The 16,973-nt window shown below is 49.8% G+C and overlaps 5 protein-coding genes across 5 annotated transcripts; 1 reads left to right on the forward strand and 4 right to left on the reverse strand.

Annotated features, from left to right (window-relative positions):
* Positions 1–56: 56 nt before the first annotated feature.
* On the reverse strand, positions 57–2,872 carry CI109_107138 (uncharacterized protein; the record flags this gene model as incomplete). The annotated part of the gene is made up of 11 exons (XM_065967967.1): positions 57–79; positions 159–331; positions 456–653; positions 716–994; positions 1,070–1,169; positions 1,274–1,569; positions 1,664–1,759; positions 1,864–2,254; positions 2,411–2,506; positions 2,601–2,651; positions 2,731–2,872. 11 exons carry the CDS (start codon positions 2,870–2,872, stop codon positions 57–59), a joined length of 1,845 nt encoding a protein of 614 aa, XP_065824039.1.
* Positions 2,873–3,385: 513 nt separating this feature from the next.
* On the reverse strand, positions 3,386–10,376 carry CI109_107139 (uncharacterized protein; the record flags this gene model as incomplete). Its single annotated transcript, XM_065967968.1, has 22 exons — positions 3,386–3,436; positions 3,505–3,652; positions 3,718–4,028; positions 4,117–4,416; positions 4,486–4,591; positions 4,652–4,988; positions 5,048–5,188; positions 5,256–5,493; positions 5,554–5,766; positions 5,823–5,951; positions 5,998–6,129; positions 6,178–6,720; positions 6,901–7,054; positions 7,234–7,310; positions 7,360–7,522; positions 7,575–7,675; positions 7,731–8,077; positions 8,131–8,227; positions 8,281–8,843; positions 8,894–9,813; positions 9,906–10,098; positions 10,211–10,376. 22 exons carry the CDS (start codon positions 10,374–10,376, stop codon positions 3,386–3,388), a joined length of 5,430 nt encoding a protein of 1,809 aa, XP_065824040.1.
* Positions 10,377–11,312: 936 nt separating this feature from the next.
* Positions 11,313–13,992, reverse strand: CI109_107140 (uncharacterized protein; the record flags this gene model as incomplete). Its single annotated transcript, XM_065967969.1, has 7 exons — positions 11,313–12,519; positions 12,590–12,679; positions 12,731–13,180; positions 13,252–13,397; positions 13,455–13,551; positions 13,622–13,842; positions 13,948–13,992. The coding sequence occupies 7 exons, from the start codon at positions 13,990–13,992 to the stop codon at positions 11,313–11,315; spliced, it is 2,256 nt and encodes a 751-aa protein (XP_065824041.1).
* A 408-nt stretch (positions 13,993–14,400) lies between these two features.
* CI109_107141 (uncharacterized protein) lies at positions 14,401–15,227 on the forward strand (the record flags this gene model as incomplete). Its single annotated transcript, XM_065967970.1, has 5 exons — positions 14,401–14,418; positions 14,485–14,500; positions 14,583–14,656; positions 14,748–14,831; positions 15,162–15,227. The coding sequence occupies 5 exons, from the start codon at positions 14,401–14,403 to the stop codon at positions 15,225–15,227; spliced, it is 258 nt and encodes an 85-aa protein (XP_065824042.1).
* A 578-nt stretch (positions 15,228–15,805) lies between these two features.
* Positions 15,806–16,851, reverse strand: CI109_107142 (ribosomal protein L16; the record flags this gene model as incomplete). Its single annotated transcript, XM_065967971.1, has 3 exons — positions 15,806–16,080; positions 16,193–16,499; positions 16,663–16,851. 3 exons carry the CDS (start codon positions 16,849–16,851, stop codon positions 15,806–15,808), a joined length of 771 nt encoding a protein of 256 aa, XP_065824043.1.
* Positions 16,852–16,973: the final 122 nt, after the last annotated feature.

A 16,973-nucleotide genomic window follows, 5' to 3' on the forward strand; every position in this document is an offset into this window, starting at 1 on the left:
AAAGGGACAAAGCTACATAATCAAAGGTCACGCTGGACAACCGAGTAGGTTGTCAATCACGTCTCGATGAAAGCCCGGACTGCGACAAAGGCAAACATCAATTCGGTCAATCACTCTGCTACGTGGTATATACCGCATCTACGAGGAGAATGACTCACAATCCCTCTCCAACCATTCTGTGTACTCGGAATTGAACCCTTTCATAATGGAGATCAAGAGATCGTAATGTCCTAAATTTCGATATGGTCTGAACACTGTTGGTACGTCAAGACCGTACAGTAGCTCGGATAACCAGTGAGCCGAATCGAAAGGGACAATACGGTCTTGTGCGCTGTCAGCCAAACAAATCAGTCTCGACAAGTTCTTTCCGACGCCCATTGTCGAGTCGAGGAGAGAGCTTGTCGGATACACGGTATCGAGATCTATCGTATTGCCATGGATCGAGCCAAACTCACCCATGAACAATCATCACTCGCCTCGGTAACCTCTCAGGCTGCAATACGTTCTTCGCCGCGAAAAGAAGATGTCCCAGGGAATGCTGCATGCACATGATTTGGCTGAGACCGTGCGCGCGACGGATAGGTGAGATGTGTTCGAGCCAGTGCTTGGACTCGAAGCGAATCTGTTTGATGATATCAGAGACCGGGGCGAGTCTGCCAGAGGCGATCAATCAGCTCACTCTGTTCCCATGGGAGACTGGCCGACCGCTACGCACAGGATGATCCCTTTTATCGTTGGTAACTTCACATCTTCCGCATAGATACTCAACGCCCTCAATCCGTTCGGCAAATCCTCGTCCATCCGTCCTTTCCATCTCCCCATCGGCGTCCCATTGAGCTTAGCCACCACTTCGTTCTGTCTCTTTGATTCCAATGTAGCTTGGCGCGCATCGCGAGATCTGACAACGGCATCTTGAGCTAAGGTGTACATTGCGAGATGGGCTCCGAGACCGTGACCGACCAGAAAGATGCGAGAGGGGATACCATCGTATTTGCTGAGAGACAATGACCGATTAAGCAATATTGGCATGTGACACGAGAGTAGATTAGAGACAGGTGCTTGAACATACCTTATCTCTCGCTCGACCCAGGACAAGACGTAGCGCAAATCCGTCACCATCTCTTCTACTTCTCCATCGGGATATAGAGTGATGTCGGGGACGACGGTGACTGCAAGGCCCAAAATCAGCTCCCTATCATTACTTCACTCGCGTCCTTGTGTGTGAACTTGGACGGGCAGAGGAAGGCTCAGGTGCAGAGCGAACTCGACTGACCATATCCCATCTCTGCGAATTTAGCACCGACCAGACAAAACATTTCTTTCCTGGGCTTGAGCACTCCCAGCGCGCCCACGTCATAAATGAAGACCACGACTGGTCTCCCCGAGCCCTTGATTGATCGTTTCCGGGTCTTCTTATCCTTATTAGTCGAGCTTCTAGGCATCGGGTCTGATTCAGAGACGGGGGCCGATTTCGAGCTCTCGTCTGCCAAATCATTGTCGATGTCTGGTGCGCGACTTCTTGTTGTACCAAAAGCCGCAGCGGTATCTTGTGGATCTTCGAGTTCATTCCTATCGGGCGGATAGCAGTCAGTCAGGGATAGCTCTGCAATTGTCGTTCAGATACCTTTACGGTGCGAATGGTGGCATCATTTACAAGACTCACTGTTCAGCTAGATGATCCTCCTTTGAACATCGAGGGAGATATATATCGAGCAGAGCAGATCTGGCATCTTTTCTAAGACGATATTCGACATTGTACCTGCGGCAAGTCACGCCCAACGAGAGTCCTCAGGTCAGTGACTTCACGCAGTGTCTTCTTGACAATTGTCGAGGGCTAAACAGCGTCGATGAATCTTAGCTCACACTGCGAAATCTCTGAAAATACCCTCGCCACGATACCGCTTGTCCCCGTAACTGTCCTCAGTGCCCTCCTCTTCCTCTTTCTCTTCAAGTTCGTCGACTACGAGGGACGCTTCCCACTGCTGCTCGTCCTCCTCCTCCTCAGCGTTCTGATCCGCTTTCCCTTTACCTTTCCACACTCTGGTCTCCCTACCAACTCGCACTCCCACTTTCACAGGAATTGGCTGAGCACGATCGAGGGTCGTCCTTTCTCGCTGGACGTTCTCCTCGTCAAGCTTCTTGAGTAGATTATGCCATATCACATATCGAAATGCGACGACTGCGACTCGGGGCAGTGTGTTGAGCAGGAAGAAGAGGTATTGGAAGGTAGCAAGGGTGATACCGAAATTACGAACTGCGCATACGAGGATCAAGAGTTTCAGTTTGTCGAGCGGTTTGTTCGGATTCAGAACGGGCAAGGTGCAGGTTGCAAGGAACGGTAAGTGGGAGTCCTGATCGCGAGATTGAGAGTGACTGGTGTACGTAGCTCGGAGCGATGTATGCGACTTACCAGGATTGAGAGGGAGGAACAGACCCTTCACATGCGATGGTGGATCTGTCTGAGCCAGTAATAGATATACCAAAAAGGGGATCGCGTAGACCAGCACTATCAAGGAAATGAAGCGATTTACTATCAGTTGAGCACGGCGCCCTCTTTCCTAGAACTAGGACGGAGAACTGTAACGGTTTGATAGACTTACCGCATAGTGAAATAACGAGGTTGGGCAGTGCAAATATCCCTATGAACGGAACTACAGTTTGATCAAGCCCAGACGCTCTAGTCAGCCAAATCATCACCAGCTCATCGGCGGACACAGTACGAGCACTCACCAAAGACCAAGCTGATCCATATCAGAGTTGAGGTTCCTGCACCTACGATGATCAATGAACATATCCATATCCCAAACTTGATCCGTCTAGCGTCATTCCGCCTCGGATTCGGACTCGGAGAAGGTGTAAAGGCTGACGGCATATTTCAGGGAAGGACCAAGGTCGAATTAGTTCAGATAAGATTGATAACGGATCTAGACTATCGCCCTCACTCGGACCGGTGCAAGCGGGATAGCTATCAGGTCAAATCGAGTCGCTGGACCATAATGATGCGAATGTGCAATACCGGTTGGAAGCAAGATACCAGTCGTGAAAGAGACATTTAAGGAAGAAAGTCTACGTATCGTTCTACAAACTGGAGATCCTACACCAAACTCAACTAAGATTCATTGTCGTCATTTGGTGACTAACCAATCAACCAAACCTGGAAGACATGAAACAACAATGCATGGATGGGCTCTCAATGACTGTCCTCCCTCCCTCCAGTACTCAAATCAAACCCGATGATATATGCACAACCGACATGTAGAAGCTGATGTGTATCTATATAACACAATAATGCCTAATGCGAAAAAGAATGGAGGATGCGATGTTTACACTCTACAACATATGAAAAACTGTACTCATCTTCCTCTTGATACATATTGGGCCATGATTAATGCCCGTCATCTGACAAAGAGCCATCCTCGTGTAACAGTCGTAAAAACTGACAGGTCGAGCCCTGTTAGCTTGAGTTCGCACAAGGAAGACAAGGCAAGATACACTCGCACGCACCGTAGCTTGTTGCTCCTTGAACTCTGCGACCGTGTTCACCCCTCTGACCAACGGCATCCTGTTCAGATCCAACACGCTTGGTCCCCTCCTCTGAGCGGGTTTCTCCCCTACTGCCGATTTCTTGCCAGGTACATGGCTTGCGCATTTACTACAATCACCGATCAATGATGAATTAGTGTCGTCTCAGTGTCAGTCGGGACCGAAGGCACTCACTCTTCTGGTAAATGGTACAAAGCCAACAGATGATTCTTCACCAATACCGCCAAACCGACTACTACACTCCCCTCCACCAACGTCTTCACATCCATCTTTCCCTCCTTCCCAATGTCGACCTTGACTCCATCAATCAAGACCTTGTTGTCCGCTGAAGTGTCGTCAAATTGTGCTTCCTCCATGATCGTCGCGAGATGGGTACAGGTCGATACAACCCTACTGAGAGCTTGGACGATCGTCATGGCTTCTTCTTGGAGTTTGTACTCCAGTGTGGCGAGGTTCTCAGCGAGATACAGAACAAAGCCAATGTCCTATAACGGACTGAGCATCAGCATTTTCTTCTTATCGCTGACATTACCATGTCATGTGGAATAGGATCTGAGCGAAGCAGCTACTCACCACCTCGCTTTCCAAATCCCTATCAAACGCTCTACACAACGCTTTCAAGAAGTCATGTCTCCAAGCCCTCTTCTCGCTCAACAGATTATACCAACTCTGCAACAACGCCACACCATTCCTTTGACCCGAAGGTTCAGCCGTGATACTCCTCTGGTAATCGTACGATGCCTTTGCTGATTCGATGAAAAGCACCGTAACCAGACTGGAGTGTTTGCTGTGTAGCGCTGCGTGTAAAGCCAGAGCTCGATCGGCGACAGCTGGATCTTCCGCCGTTTCCAAGGTGACGAGAATGGGTACGGTCTGTCTTGTTAGCCTTGTTCGTTAATAGGCATGACTTACGTGTACTGGCGAATAGAGACCTTGATTGACGACAAAGGTCAAAACGTCCAGAGCTGCATTCTGAGTAGGCGCATGTTGTGATCGTGCGCACTCAAAGATCTGCTCGATGTTGTTTTGAACGATAGTAGTGGAGTAGCTTAACCATTAAAGTGTCAGCCACGCATCGACCGACCGGGCAGAGGGGAAGCTGGCTCACTCCGAGTCCTGGAGTTCCTTCGCATTCCCAATCAAGAGGTTCACGTCCCTCTTCAACATCTCTCCAGACGCTCTCTTCTCCACCTCTGACGCCAAAAACTCATGAATCACACCCAACAATCTCGCCTGATTATCCATATCGCTTGACCGGAAAGTCGCTTGCATCCATTGTGTGGTTTCAGGCTTTTGAAGAAGCCAAGGATATGTGCGGAACAGAGAGCCAAGACAAATGGTTGGAGCTGTCTGGGAAGTCGGCATTCTCGCGAAATCGAGGTACACTTCATAGAGATACTCTGCGACAGGAAGGTGACTGATTTTTCGGAGCTCAAGTTCAACAACTGCCGTTTGTCAACCCACTCGTCAGTCGGATTTGCAAGCTATTCAACTAGCAACTCACGGTCATCCTCTAGAGCAATTGCATCCAGCTTACACCCTTCCAGTATCAACGCCGTGATATACAACATCATCGCAGACGCTTGACTGGGTGCTGAAGTACTCCCGGTGCTGACAAACTGGTTACGTATGGGTCGTATTTTGGCTGAGGTAACAAGCTAAGATCAGCTTCGATTCGTTTCTGTCCTCAGCTAGCTCGACTGCACACGAACCTTCACAAGCTCTCAAAACGGTAATCAGCCTCGCCCAGTCCTTCGTGAGATGGTTTGTCACAGCACAGAAGCACCCAATGGTCTCTCGTAAGGCCTGGAACCCTCCTGTTGGTTTGCTGATCATTGGCATCAAAGCCTTTGTGAGGTCTTGAGCGAAAGTTGAGGCGGTACGGGGCATGCTTGGTATACATTTTCGGAAGATACGTAGAAGTAGCTCGTTAGTAGCTTGGTCGTCGGCCTAAGTAGCATATCAGCAAATCATTGATATGCAGGCGAGACCGAACATGAGATAACTCACGTTTGCTGGTGGACGAAGGTATGAAAGTAGAACTCCTGCTTTTTGCGTATCGATCTGCGACGGGTCGCTCGCACATAGCAACCATATCGCTCGGATATGGCTAAGAGAGTCGAACTCGATTTGCTCCGTCGCGTCAATCAGCCGTCCAATCAAGGCATCAATCGTTTGTCCGAATCTCTTCTTGTTGCCTGTGGACTCGCATTCCTTCGACACCTGTGCAACGGTCAAATTTTCAGCATAGTCATATTTACACGATCTTTGATACCCACTCCGTCCATAGCTCTTTCCAAGACGATGTTGGCACCCCTATAATCGCTCAAAATGTCCACAAGCAGTCCAGCTGCGTCTCCCTCTTGAGTCGAATACAGCATTTCCGTCAGAGTTTTGATGGCCAATTCCTGCTCAGCATCAGCGTTGCCATTAGTGTCGTCGACTCACCTTGACACCTTCATCTAGATCACCTGTGAGAAGGATCATCTTACAACAGATGTCTATTCGTATTTCACCCGCGTCCATGGTCGCAAATATACCTCGAAGTAGCTTGATGACTCGTTTACGGACACCAAGACCAGGATCCTGAATCCAAGTCAGCATCCAAATCTCAAGAGAATGAAGACCACTGACCATGACGCGTTGAGCGATATGAGGGTAGTACTCTGCAGCAAGCTTCGGTTTCTGGACCAGATACTTGCCAACAAGTTCCACCGCCGCATCTCGTACGGCTGGTGAACCGTCCGAAAGTCTGTCTTCCAATGCTTGTCGGATTTGAGGCAGACCCAAGACCTCTGGATCGACCATGACAACAGCACCGACTCCTCTGAGCGCTTTCGACCTCAGCCCAACCGCCGGGTTATCCATGACGGAGAGCAGAGCATGAAGAATCGGATCCACTGCGCTCTGCAGTGATCGACCGCGGGATACGGCTGTGGAGGCTTGGGCAGCCGCTTCGCCCTGTTTCGGATCACTAATCTCGAACAACCCTTCTTCACCCATCCACACGTTTCGCAACGTGTTCTTCAACGTAGTAGTGATGTTCTGCAAACGCTGACTGGTGTCTTGAGCATCATCATCCTTCTCCGATGCAAGCTTTTCCACCACGGAAGTAGCTTTTTTGATCGCTGCTTGAAGCTCTTGAGCCCAAACGATGGATGCCATATCTCGAGAAGACTGATTGTCAGCGCATCTCTTAGGCGCCTGAAACTCACAGAGAATGAACCGTCTTCCCGCGCAGCAGACGACAGGAATACCTGCACGGATGTCTGAGCATTGATGAGAGTCGTGAGGCCGGCCACATTTGCGTCGGATATAACCTGCTCATCAGCCAATAACCGTTGTAGAATCACTCACCTCATCGATGGTAGGCACACGGATGTGACCCATCATCTCGAGATGCAAAGCCTTGAGTCTCGCAGCAATATCACCTAGATAATCAAGCGCGATCCCCTTTGCCGCGGTAGCTTCGGGTCCAGGTCGATTATCTTCCAAAGCAGCGATCATGAGCCTCGAGAAGACGCTCAAGTACAGCGAAGCGGCTGGCCATTCAGGGCGATAGAGGACCGCTAACAGGTCCCCGATGAAAAGGTCTAGTATCGCTTTATAATCGGCATCGTGGGAAGTCTTCGTTGCTTTCGTTGTGGTAGATCTGCACTGTCAGCATCGCAATTCGTGAAGTTTACTCACTTCTGAACCAGATATCCCGCAACAACACGCGCGGATCTCAAAGCGGACTCGATGGTATCGGCGCAAAGTTTTGCTTCCTGAAATAGAAGTCAGTCATGCCGCAAAACTGCAGCAATTCAAGCTTACTTCCTCCTGCACATCCACCTTGGAGCTTGGTGTACCCATCAGTTCGGCATCCGCCGCAGAGGAGTGCAATTTCTTCACCCGGCCGACAACACCGTACGCCGATGCCTGGATAAGCTGAAGGAGTAGCGCACTGATGGTGTGGATGGATTTGCCATTGGCGAGTCTGCAAAAGACATCAGCCTAGTAATTGATTACGAACAGTCACTCGGACTTACTGATAGCGCGTCTGAGCATGGTTTTGCTCCGGGACCCTTACGAGCGAGCTGAGAATCTCTTCGATAATCCACTGCCGTTGCTCTTCATACCTTGCAAAGGCCTATAATAGCGTCAGAAACCAGTTCCCACAGTTCATATAGATCTTTGCAACTCACGCCTCTCAAACATCCAAGCGACTCTATTCTCAAGCTCTTCATCACCGACATACCCTCCTTTCCTGCATTCGCCTGCCTACCTACGCCTTTCTTCGCCGTAGGTTCATTGATGAACAAAGGTCCAATCGCCAAATACACCGTTTGGATGATCAATGAGTCTGAGAAGGCTAAATCGGCCTTACTGATCAAAGCCGTGAGACGAGGCAAGGCGCATGACGTTGATTGTGCGATGGCTGACAAGGTCGAGTTATTGAAATACGGTGCGATGGAGTTGGGTAGTTTGCCTTTCTTCGCCGTTGAGGTCGATTCAGATTCTACGACGTGTGCAAGGTATGACGATGAAATCTCTGCAGGTTGCGCATCAGCGCTTTCCCAGCTTTGAAGTCACTAGTATGCTTACTCTCTCCCGCTAAACCTTCAACGATGGGAAAGATGACCTTCTCCATCTGTTCCTTCACCGTAGTAACACACGTTGAGAGCAAATCTTCAGAGTACATCTGGAGTGGGGCCCGTCAGCTACGTCTCTGCAAACGGAAGATTGCAAGCCCACCTGCTTTGATAGCCCTTCGGAATCAAGCAGAATCAGACAGCATTCGGCTGCTGCTACACCTGCCCGAACTCTCCCTAATGCTCTTCCACACGCATCTATCATCTCCACACTCAACTGACTCTCCAAGCCATCTTTTGTCGGACTAGGTGATTTCGCGGCGTTTTTCTTCACCAATCTTCCCTTCTTCTTTTTGTCGTCACCCACCGATTGCGAATTAGCAGCAGCAGCTTTTCTATCTTCGGCAAAGACGATAGTGTTCTCCGCATTCCGCATTGTACGCTCGAGCAGTCGGAATATGCTTGAGATGACTTCGGTGTCCCATTCCCCACTCTCACCGTTCTGGACCGAGAGGGACTTTTGCCGTCTTCTCGAGCTCTGTACACGTGAGACGTATTGCGAAATCTTGGAGATACTCTTTACGGACAGCAATGGCGTGGAACCATCGTGTGATGTACTTGAGAAGAACCGACTGCCCAAGAGATCGCCAGAGGATGGGTTGGCTGGGAAGGCGTCAGACTCTTCAACGATGTCTTCGAGCAAGGTCTGCAGCTTTTGCCATGATGCTATAAAGAAGGTCAGCGTATTGCAATGGCCACAAAGATAGTTGACTCACTTCTCATATCGCGCTCTCCTGTCCTTCCACTACCTTGCGGCACGATCGGTTTCTTCGCTGTATCCGGACTAGCATAACCGTTATCCATGTCCCAATCCCCGTCCTCGTTTTCGCCCCAATCGAGCTCATCTTCTTCTTCTTCTTCCTCGTCGTCGTCCTCAGCTCCTTCGTTGCTGACCTTCCTCTTCGTCAGGATCTCCACCTCTACCGTTCTCTTTGGCAATTTCAACTTGATCTTCGGTATTCTTACTTCCTCAACGCCGCCACTCCCACTGCGTTCCTCTTTCATACTAAGAGAAGATAGTCCAATCTCTCCATTGGCAGGGAGGTTTTTCGAAGCTGCTAGAGTAGGCGACACATCTCGAGAGGATTCGGGACTCGATCTTCTCCTTTTCGTGGGAGATGGGCCAGGAAGACGAAGTGGATCAGGCGATTCCGATGGCGTGGGTGCGATTCGCTCGTGCGTAGGAGTGGAAGTCACTGAGGAAGGAGGATGCGGATTTCGCATATCGGTCATGGAGGGTCGTTTGGGCGAGATTGACCTGACACGGTCGGTAGACAGCGACTGAGCAGGTGGCTGCGCAGGAGGCGCAGGTGGAGGAGCTGAAGGTGGTTGGATACGGGCCAAGGTACTGTTCACGAAAGTTTCAAAGTGCTCTGATGCAGAGGGTGAGACGGATCCGTTCATGAACATCGGAGTAGGAGGCTCCGGGTATCGTTGTTCTTGATGGTGGTGGTGGTGGTGGTGGTGGTGGTGGTGGTGATTCGAGGACGAAGCAATAGAGCTTGAAGGAAGATAAGAGGGTAGAAAGTTGTACGGCAGGGGAAGTGATTGGTGAGGGCCACCGTTGGAAGGTTGACCGGCAGAGCCAGGAGTGTATGGCCCAGTCTGAGGATATTGCGGGGTACTAGAGAACGACCTGTTGAGACTGAGATTAGCTTTGTCTTGGAAACACTGCCCCTTCAGCGGGTTGGTAGCTAATGGGCCAGTAGTGACTGGGATCATACTCACTGCTGAGCATAACCTTGCCCATTCCTCGCCAATACCTCTCTCATCCTAGCTTCAGCAGCTTGTCTCATGGCCCATTCTTCCACGCTGGTAGGATGATCGAGCCGTTGGAGCATTTCCTGATACTGAGGGTATAGGTCGGCTGAGGTAGGGGAAGGAAGGTGTGTCACGGTGTGTGGTGAGAGGTGTTGAGCGACTGGTGACCATTCAGTGGTCATTAGTAACAGCGATGACGGCGAAGAGATGCAGTAAAGTGGTAAAGGACGAGAAGGGATGATGAGGAGCTATCTGCTAAGGAGACTGCTCACCTCGAGCAGTCGGTGCATAACTCATGAACGGATAGACATTCAACAAGTTTGAAGGATCGTCATAAACTTGTTGTTCTTGAGATCGCTGTCTGTTGTTATTATTGTTGTCATTGTCCCTCCTTCGCTGACTCGAATCAGGACTCGAGCTCGAGGCATGTTGGGACATGTTGAGCGACAGAGGAGCGAGTCCACTTCCTGATCGCGTCAAAGTTCAGTGGTCTCGAGGTATCTTGGAACTAGAAAAGCATGAAAGATATACACGTCTCAACAGACTTCTATACTCGTACCCGTAGACTTACCGGAGCTTCGTCAACCGGGAAAAGTCACGTGAGCAAGGTGGTTCACGACGAGTACAGTAACTCATATTACATAACGTTTCGTTTCTTTTCCTTGTGGGCACCACCGCGTTCCCAACCTCCTCCAGTCGAAACTTTCAAAACCCCAATTTCATCTCTTTCTTTTCTCTTTTCTTCTTCTTTCTTTACAGTGTTCGCACTTCGTTAATCTGGTCCATGGTCACACTAAGACCTGTAGTCCTTTCAAATAGTGCGTAGAGGAATACGTTTCTCCTTCTTTCGAGAGGGGGAAACAAAACGCTTGGTTTCGTTAGCTGCTGGCCCCGTCTTCCACCTTGTTGTGGTCGTACTTTAATAGCCAGTTTCTTGATAGTAGCCTTGCGACATCCCTATACTCAATTCCTTTTATCTTACATTATCAATGGTATCTCACCCTCTGATGAGCTGCTACTAGACATCGCTGGTAGTGGGAGGTGATCAATGGATGTCTGGAGGGCTCGACGTATGTACCTTGATGTATCTAATATCACCAATGCTTTTTCTTCGACCAAATCATGAAGGTTATCATTCTGGGCTCGGACACTGGCGCCTTTCTACAACGACGTCTTCCTCAATGTGTCAATTCCTTCGCTGCTCTCGATTGCATTGTATGCCGCCGCGTGTCCGGCGCATCGCGAGGGCGAGGCTATCTCCTCCCCTTGAATCGCTTTGTAGAAACAAGCTACGTATAATGCATCAATGTTCATGCCTAAATGCTGGATAGTGACCCCTCATCTCCTTCTTCCATCCCCCTCTCAGAACATGCACTACTCATCATCGCTCTCTTCCTCTTCATCATCTTCCTCGCTCTCATCCTCGTCGTCACTCTCCATCTGTTCCAGCACGTCCACATATGTCTTTCCCTTCGCATACACCTCTGCCCATTTCTTCTTCTCCTCTTCGTTCTTCGCTCCTTCCCCCTTGGACGCCGATAACGATCTCCACTCCACCAAGTCCTCTTCACTCAGAACGTCAACCTCGTACAATCCTCTCAAGATGATGCCGAACCAAGGGTTATGCGATGCGGTATTGACGCAGTACGCTTGTGTGTCCAATGCGATGTTGGTCAAGTCTGGTGAAAGGTCGGCCGCAAGTGGTCCCCATCTTGACCAGATGGTCATTGTGGATTTGAGGATTGCCGCTGCAGAACCGGTCGAAACGTCGATCTTGGAGATGAAGAATTTGACCACCTCTTCTCTGGCTCGGTCGAGACCGGCATTGTAACCCATAACAAGGGTTCGCAACTCTAACAATGCGTTCTCGATCCTGTGTTCCTCCTCGAAGGCTCGCTGCAGTGAAGCTGCAGCTTCTGAGTAGAACGCGGGAGGAGGACCAGAATCGAGGGAAAGAGACGGAATGTCGGGGAGTGAGGCGGAAGATGCGATGGAAGCGGGTGAAGAATCAGGCGATGACGACGCTTTCGATAACGTGGAAAGGGAGACTTCTGACACGGAAAGGTTTGACAACCGTCGACCAAGCTGAAGGAGCTTCTTGTTCTTCGGATGTTCATAAGGATCTTCTCCCTCGTCCTCTGAGTCGGATGGTGGCTCTTCCTCCTCGTTGGGCCACAAGTACCCAGTCGACTCCGCACCAAGAACATCTAATCGGCGGTTCCTCTCTTCATCTTCTTCGTCATCCTCGTCGTCCGAATCGTAATCATCACCTCTGTACCTCTCTCTGCCAATCCTGGCAAAGTCTGGAATCGTGATGCCCTTGCCGAGGCGTACACCATTGCCCAATAACACTCCTCTACCTATTGTCACGTCATCGCCGATGATCACACCCTCCCCAATCATGCACTCCCTGATTGTGCAGTTGGCGCCTATCCGGACGTCATCGAAGATGTAGGATTGGGCGATGGTGGTGTTAGGTCCGACCGAGCAGTCGGCGCCAAGAGTAGACTGGTTGACATGGGTGTTGTGGGCGAGAGCGGAACGAGGACCGATGAGAAGGGGACCATTGAGTGTTGTTGTCCTACATCATTAGCCCAATCATTGTCGTTTCTGCTCACCTGGACAGAACCACGTTGTCTCGTGCGATGTACACGTTTCCTACTCGAAGCTCATATTCGACACCGCCAGGCTCGTTGAGATCTGGTGCAAGCGGGAATGCCCATCGACGCAGTACATCTCGTCTACTCCAGTCAGCCTGACGGTTGTGAGACTGTAGCAACATCAAAACTCACGTTATCTCTCCAAATGTCCTTGTATCTCTGACTCTGTCAATGTAATTCCCACCACTACTGTTCCTCACATCCCCTTTACCTTCACCATCGTCATCTTCTGATCCGACCACATGGACAGCGATTTTCTTTCCCAGCAGCTCGCTGGTGAGGACACCGTTAACGAAATGTCTTCGTAGGTCGTGGTAATCGAAATTCTCGGTACACAAAGCGGGAACATCTGCTTCACAAATGTCGACACCGAGATCACGGTATCCGCCACGAGTTGACGAAGAAGAAGCAGGGGTACCAGACCATATTTCGTACGTGTCGATATTGGCTGGGAAGGGATCGAGGAAGAGGGAGGATGGGAAAGAGACTCTAGGCTGAGATGGCGTGAGAGGGTGAGGAGCGTAGTAGAGCAGTCGGGAAGAAGGAGGATGAACCAGCATGATGGGGGACTCGGGATGTCGGCTGTGGTAGGTATTGCTCTGTCAGATACTATCACCTAGGGTGATTAGACAGCAAAGCCCTCGAAAGCTCACCGTCCACCACGTCCTACACCCATAGTCATGATGAAATTCTTGTCCTCCTCTCTCCTCTTCTTGTGCGCTTCAATGATTTTCGATAGGTCGTAATTTGAGACAAGGGGAGAGTGAACGAGGATGAAGGGGTTATCGGCGTTGAGGACCTAAGCATGGGGTCAGAGCTAGGTCACCTCTAGAGCCAGAAAGATATTCTAGCTCACATGCATGTCGTCCAGCTCTCTGAGAGCGTCACCTGCTGACATTGCTGTAAGCGAGGAAAGACATTGGATGTCCAACGTAGATCGATAGGGTGAAGTCCTGTTCAAAGTAAACTGTAAGCTTCCTTTTCACACCGCTTGAGACGATTGGCGGGTTTTGAACAGCTTACTCTATGAATGCTCTGATCTTGTCCGAGTGTACTCCACAGAAGATGAACACCTGCTTGACCTTGCTCAAGCTCAAACTCTCCAACGTCCAAGCGAGCAATGGTGTCGAACATAGTGGTAACAAGACACGAGGTTGGTCCTGACACAAAACTTCGAATCGACGGTTGTACGAATCGGCAAGGATCACAGCTTGTAATGGAGCTTCTTCGACTTGGTCAGGTTTCTGTGTGGTCAAGTCGAGTTCGAGGTTGAGAGTGGTGGACATGATCAGCTATGACCGATCGCGCAATGAGAGGGATAGTGGGCAGGGATGGGGTACAAGACATACATTTTTAGGCTCATTTTTAGCCGCTTGAGCTTTCCGGGGCGGCATCTTTGTTGCTTGTCTGTGGGGTGAGCAAGAGGCAGCGAGAGATGTAAGACGAAGTATAACTATAAGTAGAGTTGAATGAAGACAGACAATGCAACAGTAGTTGGCAGTTCGAGTCCAACTTTGGTATCACGTGTTGTTCAGCACCTGCCACGTGGATAGTTGTAGTTGTGGTATTTTCTTCCGTATCACTTTTTCTGCCTTTCTCCCGGAATACCACCACAGCGACAGACAGCATCCCCGTTGGTGAGTGAATGAAGCCAATCGTCGTTGACCTATCTCATGTAGATTGCTTGACTTGCTTGAATCATAACTACAACTTAACTCTGTGTCCTTTGCTCGGCCGTCACTCCCGCCGAACGCCTTGTATCTCATTCCATCTCATTCCTAGCTATCGAAAAGCAGGACATAATGCCCGTTCCCTGGGAAGTGAGCTACTTCCCTTCCCTTCCTCTGCATCATGTTGTGAACACCGCTGACAATCAAGACGAACAGGCTCTTATCCCTTGTGGTATGTTTGGAGCCGTCTCTTTTAAATTGAAAGTTTACACTCGCATTAGGACCTACTCTAACCCACTTGTTGTAATCTATAGGTCTTCTCGTTGTCATGTTCGGTGTTACAGGTAACGCTTTCAACGTCGCCAAACGAATGACAAACGACGGCAAGGTGGGTTTACGATGCAAGCTCTTTTGAGCTTTGCTGTGGACCAAAACCTACTGTAAAACAGGATGTGAACTGATGCTGAGTGCCTCCGTAGCCACCACGATACAACCTCGATTCTTGGGACGATATGATGATCGAGCGTGATAGGAGATTAACAGGGTCTCACCGAGGACAAAGTGTGAGTTGATGGACTTTTATACTGATTGGACAATGGGGAACGAGCAAGATCAATATGACCCAGAAGGATGCGGAAAGGATGATGATGGGACGTATGGCGGAACGAATGGAGCTGTTGGAATGGGGAAGAAGAGGTAGGGAGGGGAGGAGTCGGAACAACTGCACAGATGACGAGATCTCGTGACATCGCGGAGGGCCTACAATTACAACACTCTGGAGACAAAGGGAGAAGATCAGAGGGGTTTGGTAAGAGGGGAGATGGAGACGAAGGCATACTCGTTACGCGCAGAAATAGAACAATACTGACATTCTTCACTTCGTTCGACGATAGACCGACCCCATCGCACCAAAGAGTTTCTCAACAAGCTCGATCTGGCCAACGGAGCGAGTTCACTAGGCGGTTGGGATCATGCATATATCTTCAGATAACCCAAGCCTCATGGGAATGCTTTCGGGTTGTCAGCTACCTCGGGCAGAGCTGAGAAAGCTATCTCGTTTCAGTCACTCCACCGAGTGGGAAGATTGGCTCTTACTAACACTCACATTCGCCGGTCCACGACGAAGAGAATGGCTCAAGGGTATCACATCTGACGTATCGACAAGCATTCGTACTTCAAGTCGAATCTCAAACCTTCTGCTCAAAGACAGCTAACTGCTATCAAACACATCGCTCGAGTCACACTGCTATCGAGGCGAGATCAAACAAGCGACAGAAGCATGAAACCAGAAAGGATGTGAATTCCTGACCCTGATGGATGACTCTGTGACTGGGTTCTAAGTGTAATTCCGCTGACAAGGGCTGAGGACGGCTCCGGTCTCCGAGTATATGGCTAAAAACGATTGAACTACTGCTTGCGAACGCTGGGACCACCGATCAAATGTACCAGCTTTTGCACGAGCGATGGTGCATCATGTCATGCCAATGCACGATGATGTAGCAATGCAAATACATGACTTGATGAACGATAGCATCTCCTATGCGTCAACCCCCTTAGCCGCCTCTACCTTCTTCACGTCCAAAGCCTCCATTCCTCTAACGATCTCATCCACGGTCTTTTCCTCTCGCTTCATGACAACATCCCTCGCGCCTCCTTCATCTTTCGCATCAAAGTATGCTAATCCGGCAGGTAAAGGTCGAGCGGAAGGTGGATGGGCAAGTTTTGGCGAGGAGATCTTGCCGAGTCGAGGTGGGGCGGAAATGGTGATGAATTCTGTTTGGAGAGGGAGTCTTGCTTGAGCGAGTTTGAGGGCTGTAACGAGAAGGGAGAATCAGCTCCAATCCAATCTTGACTGACAATACAACGACAACGACGTTCTCAACACGAAAGAAAATGAAAGACTCGACATTTCATCGACACTCACCTGCCTTTGCAATCTCCTCTCTTATACCTCCACCTCCAACTTCAAAGATCACTTTACCCGGACTAACTCGACAACTCCAATATTCAAAACTACCTTTTCCCTTTCCCATTCTCTGCTCGTTACCTTTCACACAGACCGGTATATCAGGGAAGACACGTAGATATAGTTGTGCACCCTTGACGGACTTGATACGTCTTCGAACCGCCATCTGACAAGATGTCAACTGAGCTGCGGAGATTCGAACAGAGGAGCAAGCTCGAAGTCCATAAGTACCATGATGGAGCGTGGTTCCTTTTAACGAGCCTCCCTGTCAGTCCAACGTAAAATTAGCTCGATCGTCCTTCCCATATACGCGGTGCCCGATTAGCTAAAACATACAATGGGTACTTGTGTCTTTTACATGAAAGCAAAGGTCAGCGATAAAGCAACCCGCTATTCCATTCTGAGCCAAGACCAGAATCACCACTCACTCCTGGAGCACCCTTCGCACTCTTCTTGAACTTTGTCCGTCTAGGCGCAAGCTGACCCCGATGTCTGACCTGCTGCAACAAGCTCGAAGTGGTCGGTGATAGTGAGTGTTGTAAAGGGAGTGTGAATCGCGAGGAAGAAGCAATCGCTGAGGTCGAAGGACGCAATAAAGAGGTGAGGTGGCCGATCATCGTGAGCGGGTAGGTGAGCAATATTCTGCGAATAGCAATAGCAATGTATTCAATACCAATACGATAGATAGATAGATGTCTGTTTCTTTCTGAAATCTCAACCTCTCGAGTGAGCGAGCTCC

The sequence above is a fragment of the Kwoniella shandongensis genome, chromosome 14, assembly GCF_008629635.2.
Source record: "Kwoniella shandongensis chromosome 14, complete sequence".
Lineage (NCBI taxonomy): Eukaryota > Fungi > Basidiomycota > Tremellomycetes > Tremellales > Cryptococcaceae > Kwoniella > Kwoniella shandongensis.